Here is an 18,327-nt window from a genome sequence, read left to right on the forward strand (position 1 = left end):
ACCACTCCAGCCAGCACCGGCTCATTCCACACGGTCCGCCTCCCAGTGTCTACACATGTGACAGCACCTGCCCTGGAGGACCAGGCCTCCCCCAGCAGGGCCCGGGCGGGTCCCAGCCACCACATGGAGGGAACCTGGCTGGTTTAACACTCCAAGGTCAACAGAACCCCTTTCTGACAAACCACGCAGAGAACAGCCAGGTCATCTCGTAGACACACCAGGTGCCTGCTCAAGTCTACTCGCCCTGAGGGCTCCTCACGCCAGGGACTGCCTCCTGCCATGGGCCTCCCAGACGGGCCCTCCCCTCCCAGCCACGCCGATGCCCGGCGCAGTGTGCGGTGACCCCTGGCCGACCCTCCCGCCCCTGGAACCCGCCCGGACGCTCGGGAAGGCGGGCACTTACCAGCAGCCGGCTGAACCTCAGCAGCAGCTGCGCCTCCTGCCCCCGGGACCCGTCTCCGCCTGGCTCCCCTCCGCCGAAGGCCGCCACCAGCCACTTCACACAGGCCGCCAGCAGGCTCTCTCTCCAGACGCCCAGCTCTGCCGCCGCCCCCTCCTCCCCCTCCAGGGCGGCCGAGACGGCATCGGCCACGATCCAGCTGAGAGAAGGCAAGGTCTCAGGGTCAGAGGCGGCACCTACACCCTCCAGCTTTAGATACAACCGACGTGAGGACGGTGCTACCCAGGCACAGGGACCACAGCCGCCGCCTCCTCCCTCCTGACGTGGAGGACGGCCAGCGCTTGTGCAGCGGAGCGCAGAGCCACCAGAGAAGGGCGCCCGCCCAGACTCGTCCGAGGCAGGCTGTGCGACCTCCGGCACCCGAGCTTCCAGCTGGGGGGCGGGCGGGGAGGAGGGGCTGTCTAGGCATCACAGGACCCGTGGCTTCCGCCTTCCGCCCTCTGGCTGCCCCCCCCGCCCCCGTTGTAATTACACGTCAGACATTGCCGTCCCGGTGGAGAGCCCTGTGCAGAGGGGTCAGGCCCCGCCGGCAGGATGGCCGGAAGGTTCGTCAGGACAGGGCTTCCCCCGGACGGCGCACCAGCACCGCAGTCTCGCCGCTCGCACGCGCCCCAGGGAGCACCCACCAGCCCCCCAGCCTCCGCACCTCCGGTGGCCGCCGGGAGTCTGAAGCAAGCTGGGCAAACGGTCCTTGAGGACGGCCAGGTCCTTGGCTCTTGCAAACGGGACCAGCTGGGCCAGGACCTCGGCGTGCAGCCCAGCCTCCGGGGGCCCGTCAGCACCGAGGAGCCGGGTCTGCAGCCGCCGCCACAGGGCCTTCCTCAGGATGGGGGCGACAGCGGAGGGCGCTGGGCGGACACGGGAGGCGGTCAGACGCTGGGGAAGGGAGCTGACCCCCCAGCCCACGGAGCCCAGAGCTAACGAGCGGCCCGCCGCCCGGCTGCCCGCCGCCGAGTACCTGCTGCAGGGCGGGTGGGGCGGCCCTGGGCCCGGCGCTGGAGGTAGCCGTGCACCAGGGGCAGGACGTCCTCCAGGCCCTCCTGCAGGCGGGGCCCCGCGCCCGGCCGCCGGCACCACAGCTCGAAGCGCAGCAGGTGGGGCCAGCTGCACCGCACCAGCAGCTCCGCGATGCCCAGGGCGGCCGGCGTGCGCCGCGCCAGGCAGTAGTCCAGCAGGCCGGCCCCCACCGCGGCCGCCAGCTCGGGCTCCCGCTGCAGGCAGCGCAGGAGCACAGCGTCCAGCTCGCCCACGGCCAGCGCGGGCAGCAGCGCCCCCAGGCCCCGCACGTACTCTGCGGCCCAGAGCAGCTGGCCGCTCGGCAGCTGGTCCCGGGGGCCGGCGGTCAGCAGCTGGACCAGGGCCTTGCCGAGCGCACTCAGGCGCCGCTCCTTCCCGGCCGCCGGCGCGGGCCGGGGGGCCAGCAGCTGGGCCTCGGGCAGGCTCAGCAGGGCCAGCGTGACCTCGCGGAGCTGGGCGCCCTCCATGTAGGTGTGCAGTGCCCGCAGGGCCTCGATCTGCGGGAGGGCCTTGGCCGGTGCAGTGGCTGTGCCCGCCCTCCGGGCCCGCAGCTCCCTCAGCATGTTCTGGGCGACGGCCTCCGAGTACCCGGCCAGCAGGCCAAGCTGCCCGCGGCCCTGGAGGATCGGGGCGCACGCCGTCAGCAGCGGCAGGACCCCTGCAGTGAGGTGGGCCCCCAGGAGCTTGGCGAGCACGGGGCTGAGCGTGTGCGGGGGCAGGGCCTGCCGCTCCAGGGCCAGGAACCAGCCCTCCAGCGTGGGGTGGCGGAGCGTGGCCGCCAGCACCTCCTCCAGCGTCTGGAAGACAGAGACGGCACGCTCAGGGGCCAGGCCAGTGGAGCCTTCACCGAGCTGAACAGGATGGAAGCCCCCCTCAGGGGAGCTCAGCACCCCCACCCCCGGGCCCGGGCCACGCCGGACCCCACTGTCACACAGCTCCCAGCACGACGTTGAGGGCTGGACCGGGCCCTGGGCAGCACCTCAGCCTGCAGGTCCCAGGATTCAGCCTGAACTCTCTGCAGCAAACCGCCCGTCCCTCGGTGAGGACGGCCATGCAGGCCACCCACCGTGTCGCCAGCCAGCTCCAGCGAGGCCGCGGCCTCCGCGTCCAGGAAGAGGTCGGCCTCGGCCTCGGCCCGCGCAGCCTCTCTCTTCTCCCGGTTCTGGGTGTCCAGCTGCGCGCAGTGCAGCACCAGGAGCCGGAGCAGGTCCAGGAGCAGCTGCAGGAGGGGGGGCCCCGCCGCCCTGCCCAGCTGTGGGGAGAGCCAGGCACCTCAGGCTGGGAAGGCAGCCAGTCCCCAGGCGGTGCCGTCCCTCCCTGACCGGGTGCGACGACCAGGAACAGCCCGAGGCCAGGCTGGAAGGAACCTCGGCGTCTCCCAGGAGGACGTGGCCTCCTGCACCCGGACCCAGCGCACACAGCTGTTCTGGCCAAACGAGGGTGGGCCCAGCTCCACCCACCCCCACGCTCCGTGAGCTGCATCAGACGAAGGCTCACTGCTGAGCCACCATGTGGCCACGCAAAGGAGGGACTGGCCTGGCCGTGCCTCGGTGCCACCGCAGGGGATGAGTGGAGTCTGACAACGGCCCGTCCCGCCAGCAGCTGCCCAGCGGCCAGGCCCAGCAGCACGTGGCCCGTGGGCAGTGGGGCTCGCTGGGCTGGCGCTGAGGCCTGGAGAACACGGGCCTCCCCCGGGGGGAGGCTGCGCTGCCGGGTGGTGTGGCCCGTGGCCCTCGCGGGGAAGGCTCACCTGGCGGAAGCGCTCCACGGTGGTCTGCAGGCACAGCAGCACGTGCTTCACAGACAGCAGGACGCGGTGCATGGGCACACCTGGAATGGCATCTCGCAGCTGCACCTGCACCGCTTCGTCCAGCAGCGCGGCCTGGCCCTCGCTCCGGAAGGCCGCCTGTAGCAGGGCGCCGAAGGAGCAGGCCGCGGGGTTCTCAGGGGCAGGGCTGGGCGGCGTCTGCGGAGGCTGAGGAAGGATAGGCATCACCCTGAGGAAGGGGCACCAAACATGTGACCATGCGGCGTGCCAGGTGCGTGTGCTCTTGCATCAGGCACAGCCTTCCTCACAGAGCACCATCGCTGGGCCTGAGCCAGCAGGTGCCTCACCCCGAGGACAGAGACCGCCTGAGGAGCCTGCACGCCTGCACCCCGCAGCCACTGTGAGGGCCTCTGGGACAGGAAGTCACCCGTAGGCAGGGCAGGGGCTCCTCGAGGGCGAGCCATCCACAGCTGCCCCTGCCCACCCCCAGGAGCCTTGTTAGGAAGCTCGTCATGAGAGAAAGCAGATGCAAAGCACAGCTCTGGAGCCACTCAGTCTCTCGCTCCCAGCTGCCTCCTCTACCCACCTGGCCTGTATCTCTGGGCCCATCCCCCAGGGAGGCCACTCCCACAGGCAGGGAAGCCACGCCCCCATCAGAGGCCACGCCCCCATAGGGAAACCATGCCTCGGGGCAGGGAAACGGGCCATCCCCTCCTCAGGGTGCAGCTGCAGGGGTTCCAAGGCTCTTAAAGGGGAGAAGCCCTGTGCCCTCTGCAGGGCAGACGCTCATGCTCCGGGCACCTGCCCGGGAGTGCAGCCCGAATCGGCCACACCTCCATCCAGGCCCAGCCCGGCCTGCTGTGTGGGCACAGGCCGCTGGTGACGAGTGCTGGGGCTGGGGGGAGGGGATGAGTGGAGTCTGACAATGGAGCTCAGGAAGCCCTGGGTGCTCAGGGCCATGGAGGACCTGGAGGACGGCACAGCGAGAGTGCAGCTTGCTCAGGGGGAAAGGCAGCCCAAAGCCGACCCAGCAGCTGCCTAGTTACCCAGCAGCCAGAGGGGCACGTGGCTCCACCAGCCTGTGTCTGTCCCTTCAGCGCCCCCGGCCACAGGGAAGCGAGGTTAGGAAACGTCTCCGTTTGGTGGGACAGGCTGGTCCCTGCGGGAGCGCTGGGAAGTGGCACCCACTCACTGCGGCCTCCTGGGCGGGCTCCGGGATCCAGAGGCGGTAGTAGCTGCTGAAGGAGCCCGGCGGCAGGCAGCCCTGTGCCAGCGTGTCGTAGGCCTGGAACAGCAGGCACAGTGCCAGTGGGTCCCGCTGGCTGTGCAGGAGGTCTGTGAGCACGGCCGTCAGGTACGCCACCACGCTGTCCCCTGCGGGAAGGAGGGAGCGGCAGGGCTCAGGGACCAACTTCCGGTGGCCCAGCCACACACCCACTCCGTGTTCAGGGAAATCCACGCCAGCTCCACGAGGGCCACATGACCACGCTGAGGTCCTGAGGCCAGAGGGGCACCCCCAGGCACGGGAGAGGCGAGCACCACCTCCTGGGTGTCAGCTGTCCTTGCCTCCTGGGGGACGGCCACTAGACTTGCCTGGCCGGGCCAGGCCCATCGCCAGGTCAAGAAAGAGACCTGGACTCGCTAAGCCAGTGACTTGCTGGGGCGTGTTTGTTACTGCGGCAACGTCTGAGCGATCTCACCAATTACTGTGATCGGGGAGCACTGATTGAGTCTAAGCTGCCTAAACACCCAGCAAATACCGAGAAACTGGGCTTCAGTGTCAAGATTAACTCAGTGGATAGAACATTGGCCCTTCGGACTAAAAGGTCCCAGGTTCGATTCTGCTCAAGGGTTGTGTGCCCCAGGAGGCAGCCAATCAATGATTCTCTCTCATTATTTGATGTTCCTATCTCTCCCTCTCCTTCTCAAAAACCAATAAAAATACACTTAAAAAAAAAAAAAAGGCAGTGAAAAGATGGGTGTTACAGCAGGGTCTGTGCAGGCGTGCACACAGGGATGTCAGACTCATCCTCCCACGGCCCTTCCCCAGCGGCCCCTGCCCTGCCCGCCGAGCCCCCCGCCACTGGGAGCTCACTTTGGAGGGTTTTCAGCCTATCTCTCCCAGGCCCCTGGAGCCCCACCCCCACCCCACAGGAACCGCCGGCGCGATGCCGTCTGCCCACGCAGCACCTGCTTCTCGCTCCGCCCCGAGCAGCAGCTTGTTCCTGGCTTCCAGGGCGGCCGGGGCCACGGGGCTGAACGGGAAGGTGAGCAGGGCCATGTCTTCACTCAGCGAGCACCCGATTTCCTCGTCCAGGCCCTCGCTGCCCTCCACCAGCACATCCACCATGTCCAGCACGTCTGGGGGGGATTGCACAGGGTGAGAGCCGGCGGGGAGAGGGGAGCAGAAGAATGAGAGCGAAAGGAGAGTACGCACTCCGCTTCCTGGGGGGAAGGCTTAACACGCAGTCCTGATTCTAAGCAGAGGAGGACCCGCCGCCTCAGGGACAGCAGGCAGGAGCCCCCTTAGGGAACAGTGAGTGCCAGGAAGCTTTCCCTCACACTGAGGCACAGCCCACCAGGCAGCACAGAGCACAGCGGGCAGCACCTGGTACCCATCCCGACGGACTGCCGGTGCGAGGCTGACAGCGGCTATGAACACTGAGGACTGAGCCCGCCGGGCTGCCATGAGGTCGGGACGGAGGGCCTGTGCGCTCAGACCAGCCCTGTGTGAGCGTGCACAGCTACCAGCGCACCAGCACGCCGCACACTCCCCCACCACGTGAGCAGACAGGGTGATGGCGTGTCCACGTGGGCTGGGCTTCCACCAGGTTTGATTCCGTTCTGTGTCTAACGGGCCAGGCAGTGAGCCCAGGCCAGGGACGGGGAGCGACTGACCGTCGATGTGGGAGATGGGGATGCTGGTGTCGTCGGCGTCCTGCTTGGCCGCGGCCTGCAGCGTGCTGGCTTCCTGGACGAAGTCGGAGGCCTTGTCCGTGTACACATAGGGGTTTGCCACCAACGTCAGCAACACCTGGGCGTGAGGCCGAGAGGAGAGCAGGCGGAAGGTCGCAAAGGAAACGGGAAATTGCCCCAAACACCCCGGTAGAATAGGGAGGGTGACAGCGCTCACGCCCCAGAGAAGGGAGAGCTTTCCCCAGGTTTTAGAGCGTTCTGGGGGTTTTAAAGACCTCCTTTCCGTGTCTGTCGCTGCTTTATATCAGTTATCCCGATCTGTGAAAAGCAGGTCCGTGAAGGACAGTAAGCAGCGCCGAGTTTGCTCCTGTCTCACAGACCGAGCGAGCGTCGGCAGGAAGCAGGAGAGCCAGGCGGCCTGTGGGCCTGGGGCCTCGGAAACGCCCGCCGTGGCTCAGACCCTCGTGGGGTCCCCAGGCAGCGCTCACTCGTTCCAGGAACTGGAGCACGGCCTCCCGCCGGTGCTCCGCGAGGTCCTGCAGGTGCTCCAGCCACAGCTCCAGCTCCCGCCACGTGTGCTCGAACACGCCCGTGTCCCGCAGGATCTGCGAGCAGACGGCCGGCAGGTCAGCGAACCTGGCTCTGTGGGGCTGACCCCAGGGAGGCCAAGGGGCTGGGACTCCCCTACAGTCTCACCACATGCTGTGCTCTGCCCCCACGGGGGAGACAGGAGAGCACGTGTGCTTGGCAGGGAGGACTGTCCCGCTGCTGCTCGCCTCCCTCAGCTCCCCCAACACACAGGGAACGCCCGGCTCTCCGCGGCCCGGACTCTCCCCGCCCGCACAACCCAGGCACACGTGCTCCAGGGGCCCTCGCAGCTGGCACTGCCAGCCTGCCCGATGCCCGAGCCTCTTGGGCCTGGGGACTCTGGTGGGAAGGAGCGCCCTCATGTCCACGGGGACAGTCTGAAGTGAACCTGGGGTGAGCCAGTGACATGGCCGCCAGGACCCACCGAGGACCCGACGCGAGCTCACACCCCCCCATGGCACGCCACCGACCGGACACGGCACGTCTAAGACGCCGCCTGGGACGGCCACAGGACCTTCGGGCCTAATGATGGGACTGAGGCCCTCCATCTGGCAGTCAGACGGGGCACCTGCTGTGGGACTGTGCTCAGCGCCAGAGCCGAGAGCGGGCGGGGTGCTCACCTTCATGATGAGGCGCTTGGTGGACGCCTTGAGCTGGGCATGGGCGCTGGCCACAAACATCTTCATCAGCAGGTAGAACACGGACCGCTCGCCGCCAATGAGCTCTGCCTCCGGGCCCTCCTGGAGGGGACAGCAGAGTCAGCAGCTCCCCAGCCTCCGGACTGAACCTGCCACTCACGTCCGAGCCTGTGCCCAGAGCCTCATCGCTAAGCTGTGGCCAGCGAGCCGTGACAGAGCACACGCGTGGAGCGGCTAGCAAGCCGTAACAGAGCACACACATGGAGCGGCCACCGAGCAGTGACAGAGCACATGTATGGAGCGGCCAGCGAGTTGTGACAGAGCACGTGTGGAGCCTGGCACACAGGAAGTCCTCCAGCAGGACACCCCAACCAGGATGCAGGGGACCCTCAGAGAGAGGACTTGGGGGGTAATAGGAGGAGAAATATAATGCCCCCAGGGCCACAGCGTCCCACCCCTTTCTGGAAATACCACGTGTAAAGAGTGTAAAGACCCACTGCCACACTACGGGTCCCACGAGATCTTAAGTTTCAAGTCTTATTGAAGGGTCCCGGGTTCAATTCCGGCCAGGGGCACACGCCCGGATTGTGGGCTCAATCCCCAGTAGGGGGCGTGCAGGAGGCAGCTAAGTGGTGATCCTCTCTCATCATTGATGTTTCTCTCCCTCTCTCTCTTCCCCTTCCTCTCTGAAATCGATAAATACATTTTAAAAAAACAGAAGCCACCTGAACTACTAAGAAACACGCAGTCGACGCAAACTGCCTGGTCTCCCCTTCTCGACAGAATCAGTAAGGCCCGTGTTTCACACACAGGACCTGCCGCACCGTGAGCCCTCAGACTCCGCACGGCGTCCGCCCCGCAGGGAGCCCAGCAGACACGCTGGTCACCGAGAGCGCCGCGCTCCCCCGCCTTCAGTCCACAGGCTGATGCTCCATCCCAAGCTAAGCCGGCCAGGGCTATTTCCCAAAGGTTTTAAACACAGGACAGCCAAACAGTCCAGTGAAAAGTGCAGAAACTCAGTGCCCAGCAGGCGGGGCTCTTGGGTAAGTAAGTGCCTCATTTTCAAGGAGAGTACAGGCCTCCGGGCTCCACGTCCCCCTCGGACGGGACCTGCCTGTCGCCCTCGGCCCTCGGCCCCGCCTGCCAGGTGCTGACCGGCTGGAATGCCCAGCGAGCCCACAGGCGTGCGTGGGCAGAGGGGCGCTCGCTCCTACCTGAGCCTTCAACCAGGAGAACTTGCAGGCGGGCAGCTCCAGGGCCACCTGCAGGAGGTGGTGCTGCAGCACGGGGGGCACCTCCTCCCGCAGGGCCTGCTCGGAGATGACACCTGGCGGGGAGAAGTCCTGTCACGCGGGGGCTGCACCCGGCGCTGCTGTCCCAGTCCAGAGACCAGACGAAGGCGCCGTGTCCAGACGGAGGGGCAGACACAGTGCGGACAGGAGGGGGGGTGTGAGACTGGCAGGCACGGGGCGGGGAGGGGGGGGCGGGGAGAGGGGTGAGACTGGCAGGCACAGCGGGGGAAGTGGGGGGAGACGCACCCCTCAGGAGCTTGCTGAAGTCGAAGTTGTACTGCGTGACCACGTGCGGGACCACCCGCTGGTAGAGGCAGATGACCTGCAGCAGCACGGCCTTCAGCAGGATGGTCTCTGCGTCATCTGAGCAGAAGAAAGCCTCGTTGGGAGACACGTCTGTGTCCTGCGTCAGTGACCAGTCAGCACGGGCCCGGTGACCAACGCCGTCCACTGAGCACTGAGCCCGTGGAGGACAGACCCACAGACACGACTGACCCCGGGGTAAAGGTCAAGCTGCTCAAACAGCCGGGTTTACCCCCATTTCCCTGCTGCTACCTGGACAGGTCAGAGCGCTGTCTGAGCTGCGGTGCCGTGTGCATAGAGGGCTGTGGGGAGGAGAGGACACAGCAGTGGGGCTGCCACGGGTTCACAGGACGCGGACATGAGACACAGAGTCCACCGCCCGGCTAACAGGGCCGAGTCACAGCATCTTACCCCTGGGTCCACGCAGCCATTCCCCCCCCCCCACAGCATGAGGCTCCCACCCTCCGACAGACCCACCAGGGGCCCCCGTGCCACACGTCAGAGTCCACGCGTGACGCTATCTGAGAGGACACGAGCCCTCTCGCCGTCGTGTCGGCCGTTTGAGGCAGGGACCCTGCGAGCCCTCACCGCCCGGGGCAGCCTTGCCGGCGGCCGGAACCCCGCTGTCCCGCTTCCGTCCCTGCTCGTCCCCCTCTCTGCTGTCCTGCTTCCTCAGGGACTGCCACACCCACACGACGGTGTTCAGGTCGGGGAAGACCTAGAAGGGGACGGAGAGAGGGGTCCATGAGAGAGACGCATGAACTGAGCCCCCTGACGAGACGCACAAAACGGTGGGAGCAATCGCATCCCAACCTTGGCTGTCCCACCTGAGGCACAACGCCCCGAACAGCACACCAAGACTCGGTGAGACAAGTGCCGGCCCCACACCCCTTAAGGCTCAGTCCCCCGAGCGAGGCCCTGGGAACAGACATGTCCCTGACCTCGGGGACCTGCCCAGGGCGACCTTGGCTTGGGCAGCGGCCAGTCTCAGGCCATGGCCTTCCTGACCCACGGGGAGGAGGGAGCGAGAGGCTTCCAGAGGCCCCGCGCCATGTGCGTGCAGCCCCACCCTGTGTGCGAGCAGCCTGGGGGAGGGCGGGCACTCCAGGTCCCGGAGGAACTCAGGCCCCAGGGCCATGGACCCCTCGCTGCACACCCCTGAGCTCCCAAGATGGCCGCACAGACGGACGCTGACCTGCACCCACAGAAAGCGGGGTGTGCCCGCCGCGCCACACCCAGCCCACCTTGCTCAGGGCCTCGCGGAAGAGCCGCACGAAGTCCTCCATCATCGCGGCCGAGTACACGCCGGGGCCCTGCCAGGCCTCGCTGCTCAGGCAGAAGTCGACGGTCTTCAGTGCCCGCTTCAGGATGAACAGGAGCAGGGCCAGCGCTGTGTGCCTCACCGACGTGCTATCCAGCTGGGAGGGGGTCAACCCACAAAGTCCTTAGGCTGCACTCCGCATGGACCTCCCAGCCAGGGCAGCATGGTGGGTACAGACCCTCCCAGCCGGGCTGCACCAGGTATAGACTCTACCAGCCGGGCTGCACCAGGTATAGACTCTCCCAGCCGGGCTGTACCCCGCACGGACCTCCCAGCCCGGCTGCACTGGGCACAGACCCCCCAGCCAGGTTGCACCAGGTATAGACCCTCCCAGCCGGGTTGCACCAGGTATAGACCCTCCCAGCCGGGTTGCACCAGGTATAGACTCTCCCAGCCGGGCTGCACCGGGCACGGACCCCCCAGCCGGGTTGCACCAGGTATAGACCCTCCCAGCCGGGTTGCACCAGGTATAGACTCTCCCAGCCAGGCTGCACTGGGCACGGACCTCCCAGCTGGGCGGCATGAGGGGCCAGACCTCCCACTGGAGCAGGGGCTGGGCAGCCATTGCTTGGCCCTGGCAGGAATTCCCCTACCCAGGTGGGTAGACACAGGGAGAGCCTCTGAGGCTCCCTGACAAGTCAGAGTCCAGTGCATCCTGCAGGACCAGCGGATGAGGAGAACATTCTAGAACGAGAAGCAAGGCAAGCACTCACGTTCAGAGCCTGGGTGAACATGGTCTTGTTGCACACCGGGGGCACGGTGGTCACCATCACCATGGCCAGCAGCCGGGGCAAGGGGATGAACTCCCGGGTCTGAAACACCCGGGACACGTCGGGCTGGGCCTCGTAGATCTGTGACGGGAGAGAGACGAGGGCGGAGGTGAGCTTCACTCCTGAGGCTGGCAGCCGGGCCAGCGGCAGTGAGCGTGACCCAGGCCCAGGCTCGGAGGGACAGCCCCAGCCCACGTGGGAGAAGCAGGCACCAGCCGGCGTCAGTAGGGTACGAGCCAGGCCGGCACTACCGGTCACTCTGCAGGGGCCGCGCTCGGGCACCTGGCAGTGCTGTGACCTTCCCATGCGTCCTGACACCCCACAGGACAGGGATCTTTTACAGGAAAATAAAAATGGCGGGCCTTGGTGGTTGGGCATTGACCTGTGAACCAGGAGGTCACGGTTCGATTCCCGGTCAGGGCACATCTCTGGGTTGTGGGCTCGATCCCCAGTGTGGGGTGTGCAGGAGGCAGCTGATCCATGATTCTCTCTCATCAATGTTTCTATCTCTCCCTCTCCCTTCCTCTCTGAAATCAATAAAATAAATAAATAAAAATAAAAATAAATAAAGGTTTACAGATAAAAAGAGACTCTGGCGAGGTTATGTAAATTCCTTCGGGAACCAGCTAGAGGTGAGGCCTCTCACCTAGGCCCGCACAGGCCATGCACCTGCCCCGCCCCGCTCCGGACCCACCCCCCAGAGACCAGCGCACAGGCACTCGGGACCATGGAGAAGATGAGAATGAAAGGATGACCCACCCTGCACTGCGGCAGCCTGCAGGCCCACAGTGAAGGAGAGAGGAGGAAGGGGGGTGTGGAGAAGGACTGCCTGGTAGACGAGGGGTGTTATTTAACATCTTTGATCAGAGGGAAGTTATTATGTATCCACCAAAAGCAACTGACAGTCCACAGCCAATTTCCGGTTATTCTAAGCACCTGAAACCAATGTAAACACTACCTATAGCAGGAGTTTCCCTCATCCCGGCCACTCCGCTGCAGCTCACGGGCTCTCGCTGCCTGAACACGGGGTGAAAGGGGGAAACCGGCTCCAGGGACTCCCAGCTGAGCACGGTCCAGCTCGGGGAACAGGAGCCGCGGAGAAGGGCCGCAGCCGCGTGACCTACGGCGTCCCACACGCAGGGGGTCACGGCCACCTCTCCCGCCGCGATGCCATCCTCAGCCTCACCTTGCGCAACAGCCGGATGTTGTTGGCCCACGTGGCCTTGGCCCGGGGCAGGAAGGAGAAGGTGACCTCCTTGAAGTACTTGTGCAGCAGGTCCGGGCACACTCGGAGGATGCTCACCACCAGCTCGGCCACCAGTTCATCGTCCGGGGCCGTCTTCAGGCCCAACAGGAAGTGCAGGAGGGTCAGGTTCCCTCCTCTGCAGAGGAGGGGGAGGAGGAGGAGGAGGAGGAGGAGGAGGAGGAGGAGGAGGAGGAGGAGTGGTCAGCGGGAGGGTCACAGCCTCGTCCGAGACCCACCTCCCTGCAGCCTGTGCTGGCCTCAGAGCCTCCTGTCTGCTGTCCCCTCAAGAACCCGCCACGCCTAAGATGCTACAGGGCAGCTTTACATGCAGCAAATGTTTTTTAAAATGTATCTTATTTTTTTACAGAGAGGGAGGGAGAGAGAGAGAAACATCTAAGAGAGAAATATCGATCAACTGCCTCCTGCACACCCCCTACTAGGGATGTGCCCGTAACCAAGGTACATGCTCTTGACCGGAATCCAACCTGGGACCCTTCAGTCCACAGGCCAATGCTCTATCCACTGAGCCAAACTGGTTAGGGCTACAGTAAACATTTTTCAAAAATTAAGTAAAAATACATAATTTTGATCAGAAAGCCATCCTTTTAAAAGCTTAAAACCTTTAACATGCTAATTCTATAAGGAAAACTGTGCTGTGCTGTGCTGTCACATGAAGGAATGAAATCTGACTAAGAACACCACGCCCACAGCCAGAGAACAGAAAGCAGATCCATGGACGAGACAAGGTCAACGCCTGCTCACGTCCTGCTGCTCACGTCCTCTTGCAAGGGGACAGCTGGGCGGTGGGTCCCACGGACTGTGTGGCCCTCCAGACCCAAAGCACGGCCCTCGGACCCCAGAGCGCAAGCCTGCCGGCCTGCCCACACCACAGCCCTCACTGTCACCGGCACTGCTACGCGCCGGCTCTACCATGCCACGGCCCTCACCGCCACCGGCACCGCTACGCGCCGGCTCTGCCACACCACAGCCCTCACTGTCACCAGCACCCCTACGCGCCGGCTCTGCCACACCACGGCTCTCGCCGCCACCGGCACCGCCCACGCCACAGCCCTCAGTGTCACTGTCACCGCTACGCACCGGCTCTGCCATGCCATGGCCCTTGCCGCCACCGGCACCCACGCCACAGCCCTCACTGTCACCAGCACTGCTACGCGCTGGCTCTGCAGAGCAGGCCGTTCTCACCTCACCTACCAGGTAAGACAAGCAGTCACTCAACACGTGGGGCGGGGCGGGCCGTGCCAGTCCGGAGCAGAGCCGGGGAAGGACAGGGGCAGAGCGCCTTCAGGAGGGGCCTGGGAAGGCCTTCCTGAGGGGGGGATGGGGCATGCATGGACACCCCAGGAATCTAGGGCTGGTGCAATACTCACTTTAGCTCTCACGCTCCTGGGGAGACGGGCCAGGCAGGGGTTCCCTTCCAGTCCTCCCAGCACGACCGCACCCCCCCCCCCCCCAGGGCTCACAGTCCCCGGTGGTGGCCGAGGACACTCCGGTCAGGGGACACTCACCGGCCGGCGGTGCCCAGGGATGCGTCGTGGAAGTTGATGCCGTGCCGGAGCGAGCAGCAGAGGTCCGTCAGGAAGCGGTGCACGCGCTCCCGCACCAGGGCCCGGCCCGCGTCCTCGGCGGATGCCTGGGAGGGAGAATGCAGGAGAGGCCGAGTTATAGGCACAGAGGGAAGGCCAGGCCAGGCCCAGGGCAGCTCAGAAAACACGTCAACGTAAACACTCAGCCCCGTTAAAAAATGAATGAAAACAAACACCCATCAACCCGAAAAGCACTCCCAGGGGGCACGTCTAAACCTGCGTTTCACACAAACTTCAGAACGACTGGATTTCTCTTGCTCCTTTCAACAGAGTTCCCCCCTCGGGAGTGTCTGGGTGGCGCTGAGGCCCGTGAAGGCTCACAGGACCCCTCCCCACCAGCGGCCCTGGGGTGGGAGACAAAGGCAGGAACCGGGCTCTCAGGGTCGTTACTAAGTCACCAGGAGGTTCCAGCCTTCGCTACTAGGAAAGTCCATGCTCACAAGCACCCCCAGGATTTCAGGTGAGAACTGAGACACTGGCCTCGGGCCAGGGAGTAAAGTCCCATTAGTGACGGCGTCAAACAAAGGCTCCTGACGAGGGCAGCGCTCCCCCCGGTGCTGGGTCCCAGTTACAGCAACTGGGCTTGGAGCTCCAAAAGCAGTTTTGAAAACAATGGAAGGGAACGAAGAGGCAGGCGAGAGGAGGCAGAGCCGGGCACCACCCTACAATTCTACTGGGCAAGCACCACCGGGACATGAAGCCGTCACTCAGGTGAGGGAAAGTTTTCTTATTAAAAAATAAAGTCCAGTCCTGGCCAGCTTGGCTCAGTGGTTGGGTGTCAGCCCAAGCACCAGGAGGTCAGGGTTCGATTCTCGTCAGGGCACAGGCCCGGGATGCAGGCTCCATCCCCAGTGGGGGGCGTGCAAGAGGCAGCTGACCCATGATTCTCTCTCATTATTGATGTTTCTCTCTTCCTTCTCTCAAAAAAACAGTAATAGTAAATCTTTAAAAAAATAAAATAAATAAATAAATAAATAAATAAAAAATATATATATATATATATATTTTTTTATTTCAGAGAAGTGGGAGAGAGAGAGAAACATCAGTGATGAGAATCATTGATTGGCTGCCTCCTGCACGCCCCACACTGTGGATCTAGCCCGCAACCCAGGCATGTGCCTTGACCGGAATCAAACCTGGGACCCTTCAGTATGTAGACGGATGCTCTATCCACTGAGCCAAATTGGCTAGGACTAATAAAAAGTCTTTTTTAAAAATTAAGTATCATTATACCACAGAGAAGGGAAAAGAAGTCTTACTGTAAAAATGAAACTTTATAAATCACATTGAACCTAAGTGGAAAGCTAACGTAACAAAAGCCAGAAGAAGCCGGCCACGGAGAGACACAGCAAAGGAAGGGTGTGCTCGTCGGTGTCGGGGCTGTGCGGCTCACACCCGACCGCGAGGCCCCCGCAGCCACGCACCTCGGTGGGCCCCAGGTCCACGTCAACAACCCCGTTCCAGCCGTAGAGGGACGCGATGTGGGTCAGCAGCTGCCCAGTGAAGAAGCGCACCTTCTGGGTCTTCGTGATGTTTTTATTGTGAACCACCTGCAAACAGAGAAACAGCAACGTCAAGAAATTCCGTTTTTAAGAGCGTTGGTTGTTTTTGCAGTTATAAAAAGAACGTGGGCTTACGACAAAACATTTGGCCAAAAGAAAGGGAACAAGCCTGGCTGACGTGCGCATGCACCAGGTCATAGGTCATGGTTTCCAGGCTCCATCCCCAGTGGGGGGTGTGCAGAAGGCAGCTGATCTATGATTCTGTCTCATCATGGGATCACTGTTTCTCTCTCTCTCTCTCTCTCTCTCTCTCTCTCCCCTTCTCTCCCTCACTCCATCTCTAAAATCAATAAAAAAAATTTTTTTTTTAAAAAGAGAACATGAAGAAAAAAACAAAGTCACCAATACACACACACACACACACACCCTCCCCCGCCCCCCCCCCCCCCCCCCCCGTTTGACCGCAGGACGCAGCTGCAGTTCCCATGCTGACAGCCACGCCTCAGAATCGCGGATGCCAGGGAGGCCGCTGCGCTGGGTTCACGGTGCCATCGCCATTTCTACCCGACTCCCAGGCCACGGCCTCCGACAGCGTGTACGTGGGCAGGCGTGTACACGGTCAGGGGCTGCTGGGTCACGGGGTCCGTGCACAGGTTTTACAATCCCCCCGAGATGCTTGTAACAGACACGTGAGACGGCGCAAAGCACCACCACGGCCGTCACGTGTGGGCACCAGGCGCACCTTTGTCTGCAGTGTGGACAGCAGCATCTCGACCGTGGAGATCCGGTCCTCCTTGACGCCTGAGGAGAAGACGCAGGGGAGGAACTCTGAAAGGAAATAAGTGCGAGCACTGAACCTCATCTGACCGGCCCGAGGACGGCACCTCCTCAGGGCACAGCAGCCAGGCCTCCCTTTCTTCTGGAAAGTTCTGCCCTCTCGTTAGGCAGCAGCCGCTCCATGCCAAGGGTCCCATCTGCAGACAGAACCACGAGAGCCTCGGCGGCGCCCAGTCCTGTCCTGCTTCCCGTCTCTCACGGTAACAGCGGAAAATGAACTTCACACTCCTCTCCAAAGGCAACATGCACTATGACTATTTCCCATAATTCTCTGTGCTTAGACTTGCTCAGAGATTTCTTTAAAGTGATGGTGGTGGTAGAATTTGGGGTGCCTGTGACCCCAGGACTGGGCCAGCACAGGCACAGAGAACGTACATGTTTCCCGGCACAATTATGGGAGAGCGGGTCAGAGAAAGAAAAGCCGGGGAACACCGGACACACTGCAGTATGGGAGTTGGAATCCAGCGTTAACCCCACAGCCAGAGGTCAAGGTCAACTCTACTGATCTTAGGGTTCCCAGCTGCCTGCCAACCTCCTGGCGTGTCCACACTAAGATGTTTAACTTTCAGTGACATGGGGTCACATGTACTGTTTCATGACCAAGCATGTCCCCATCACAGGCTAAGGAAGCCTGATGTGAGTCACGACCCCTCACTGCAGCAGTGGCGCCCCCCACACCGTCCTCGTGCTCCCCAATGCCTGCCGGTGATGAGGGCTAACTCCCAGCTAACAGGAGGACGGCTCCCAACAACCCCCCTCTCGCACCCCTGTTCCTCTTAGGACAAGCGAGCGGGCTGGCCTGGCTGCACCGAGCATGCTAAGGGTTGCGCTGCGCCTGGCCCAATGCCCCAGGAACTGGAGCGCATGCCTGCTGCACCTGCACCCTGCGCAGCAGCACCGATGGGACCCCAGCTCCGTCCTTACAGGGGTGGCCTCCCACCGACAGGGCTGGACCCCGAGGGTCGCACTGAGCATGCCCAGGACCGGGAGTCCAGGCGCTGCGCTCACTGTCCGCTGAGCCCCTCTGAGGCAGGGCCTCACACAGCCACACGCCGCCGCCTCCTGGAGGGGAAGTGATGGGGCTCCTGGGAGTAGCAGCACCGACACTGTGGTGAACCCAGCTCAGTGACTGAGCACCGGGTACAGGTGGGGGGCCTCGGGGTACAGGTGAGGGCTCCTCGGGTACAGGTGGGGGGCTTCAGGGTACAGGTAGATGAGGTGACCCCGGCTCAGTGACTGAGCACCGGGTACAGGTGGGGGGCCTCGGGGTACAGGTGAGGTGACCCCGGCTCAGTGACTGAGCACCGGGTACAGGTGGGGGGCCTCGGGGTACAGGTGAGGTGACCCCGGCTCAGTGACTGAGCACCGGGTACAGGTGGGGGGCCTCGGGGTACAGGTGAGGTGACCCGGCTCAGTGACTGAGCACCGGGTACAGGTGGGGGGCCTCGGGGTACAGGTGAGGTGACCCCGGCTCAGTGACAGAGCACCGGGTACAGGTAGGGGGCCTCGGGGTACAGGTGAGGGCTCCTCGGGTACAGATGAGATGACCCCGGCTCAGTGACTGAGCACCGGGACTCGGGCTGGGACCTGGCCCAGGGCCCGTCTGCAGCGTGTGCCTGTGCCCCGCCCAGACGCAGCCCACACAGTCAGAGCACCGAGTTCGCACTGACCACGCCAGGAGCCGCATCCTCCCCTCCCGGGTCCGCAGGCCGGGGCGCAGACTCCTGCCAGCCTGGGGCAGTGACTCGCGAGGAACCTCCGGGTTCAGGGCACACCCACCTTTCAGCTCCAGCACCTGCACCATGGTGCTGTCGTCGCCGGCGATAAGGAAGGACAGGGCGAACTGGATGTAGGCCAGCCGGACGTCGTGCACGCCCTGGACGGGGACAGGTCACGGAGCATCCGCACCCCGGAAGCAGCGCCCGCACCCCTCCCCCTTCCCCCGCCCAAGGTCACGTCTGAAACCCCTGGGCATCTCCCTGCCAGGACGGGGTGCGGAACCCCACCACGCCCCCTGCAGCCAGGATCCGGGCCTGCCCGTCCCCCAGGGCCCAGTGGTTGCCAA

At 63.8% G+C, this 18,327-nt stretch overlaps 1 protein-coding gene across 1 annotated transcript in view; it reads right to left on the minus strand.

The window, feature by feature from the left end:
- The window catches only part of URB1 (URB1 ribosome biogenesis homolog), a 34,096-nt gene that overhangs the window by 11,889 nt on the left and 3,880 nt on the right, over positions 1–18,327 (minus strand). Inside the window, exons 5-24 of the mRNA XM_036429085.2 lie at positions 18,042–18,138; positions 16,168–16,253; positions 15,348–15,473; positions 13,846–13,970; positions 12,260–12,455; positions 11,017–11,154; positions 10,227–10,400; positions 9,571–9,700; positions 8,926–9,042; positions 8,602–8,714; positions 7,370–7,489; positions 6,650–6,766; positions 6,144–6,279; positions 5,436–5,606; positions 4,438–4,619; positions 3,228–3,452; positions 2,544–2,729; positions 1,419–2,274; positions 1,107–1,308; positions 404–599 (exon numbers count right to left, since the gene is read on the minus strand). Coding sequence (XP_036284978.1) covers positions 404–599; positions 1,107–1,308; positions 1,419–2,274; positions 2,544–2,729; positions 3,228–3,452; positions 4,438–4,619; positions 5,436–5,606; positions 6,144–6,279; positions 6,650–6,766; positions 7,370–7,489; positions 8,602–8,714; positions 8,926–9,042; positions 9,571–9,700; positions 10,227–10,400; positions 11,017–11,154; positions 12,260–12,455; positions 13,846–13,970; positions 15,348–15,473; positions 16,168–16,253; positions 18,042–18,138 — 3,693 coding nt within the window. The remainder of the gene's footprint in view (positions 1–403; positions 600–1,106; positions 1,309–1,418; positions 2,275–2,543; positions 2,730–3,227; positions 3,453–4,437; positions 4,620–5,435; positions 5,607–6,143; positions 6,280–6,649; positions 6,767–7,369; positions 7,490–8,601; positions 8,715–8,925; positions 9,043–9,570; positions 9,701–10,226; positions 10,401–11,016; positions 11,155–12,259; positions 12,456–13,845; positions 13,971–15,347; positions 15,474–16,167; positions 16,254–18,041; positions 18,139–18,327) is intronic.

This window comes from Pipistrellus kuhlii, unplaced genomic scaffold, assembly GCF_014108245.1.
Source record: "Pipistrellus kuhlii isolate mPipKuh1 unplaced genomic scaffold, mPipKuh1.p scaffold_m20_p_99, whole genome shotgun sequence".
In the NCBI taxonomy this organism is placed as follows: domain Eukaryota; kingdom Metazoa; phylum Chordata; class Mammalia; order Chiroptera; family Vespertilionidae; genus Pipistrellus; species Pipistrellus kuhlii.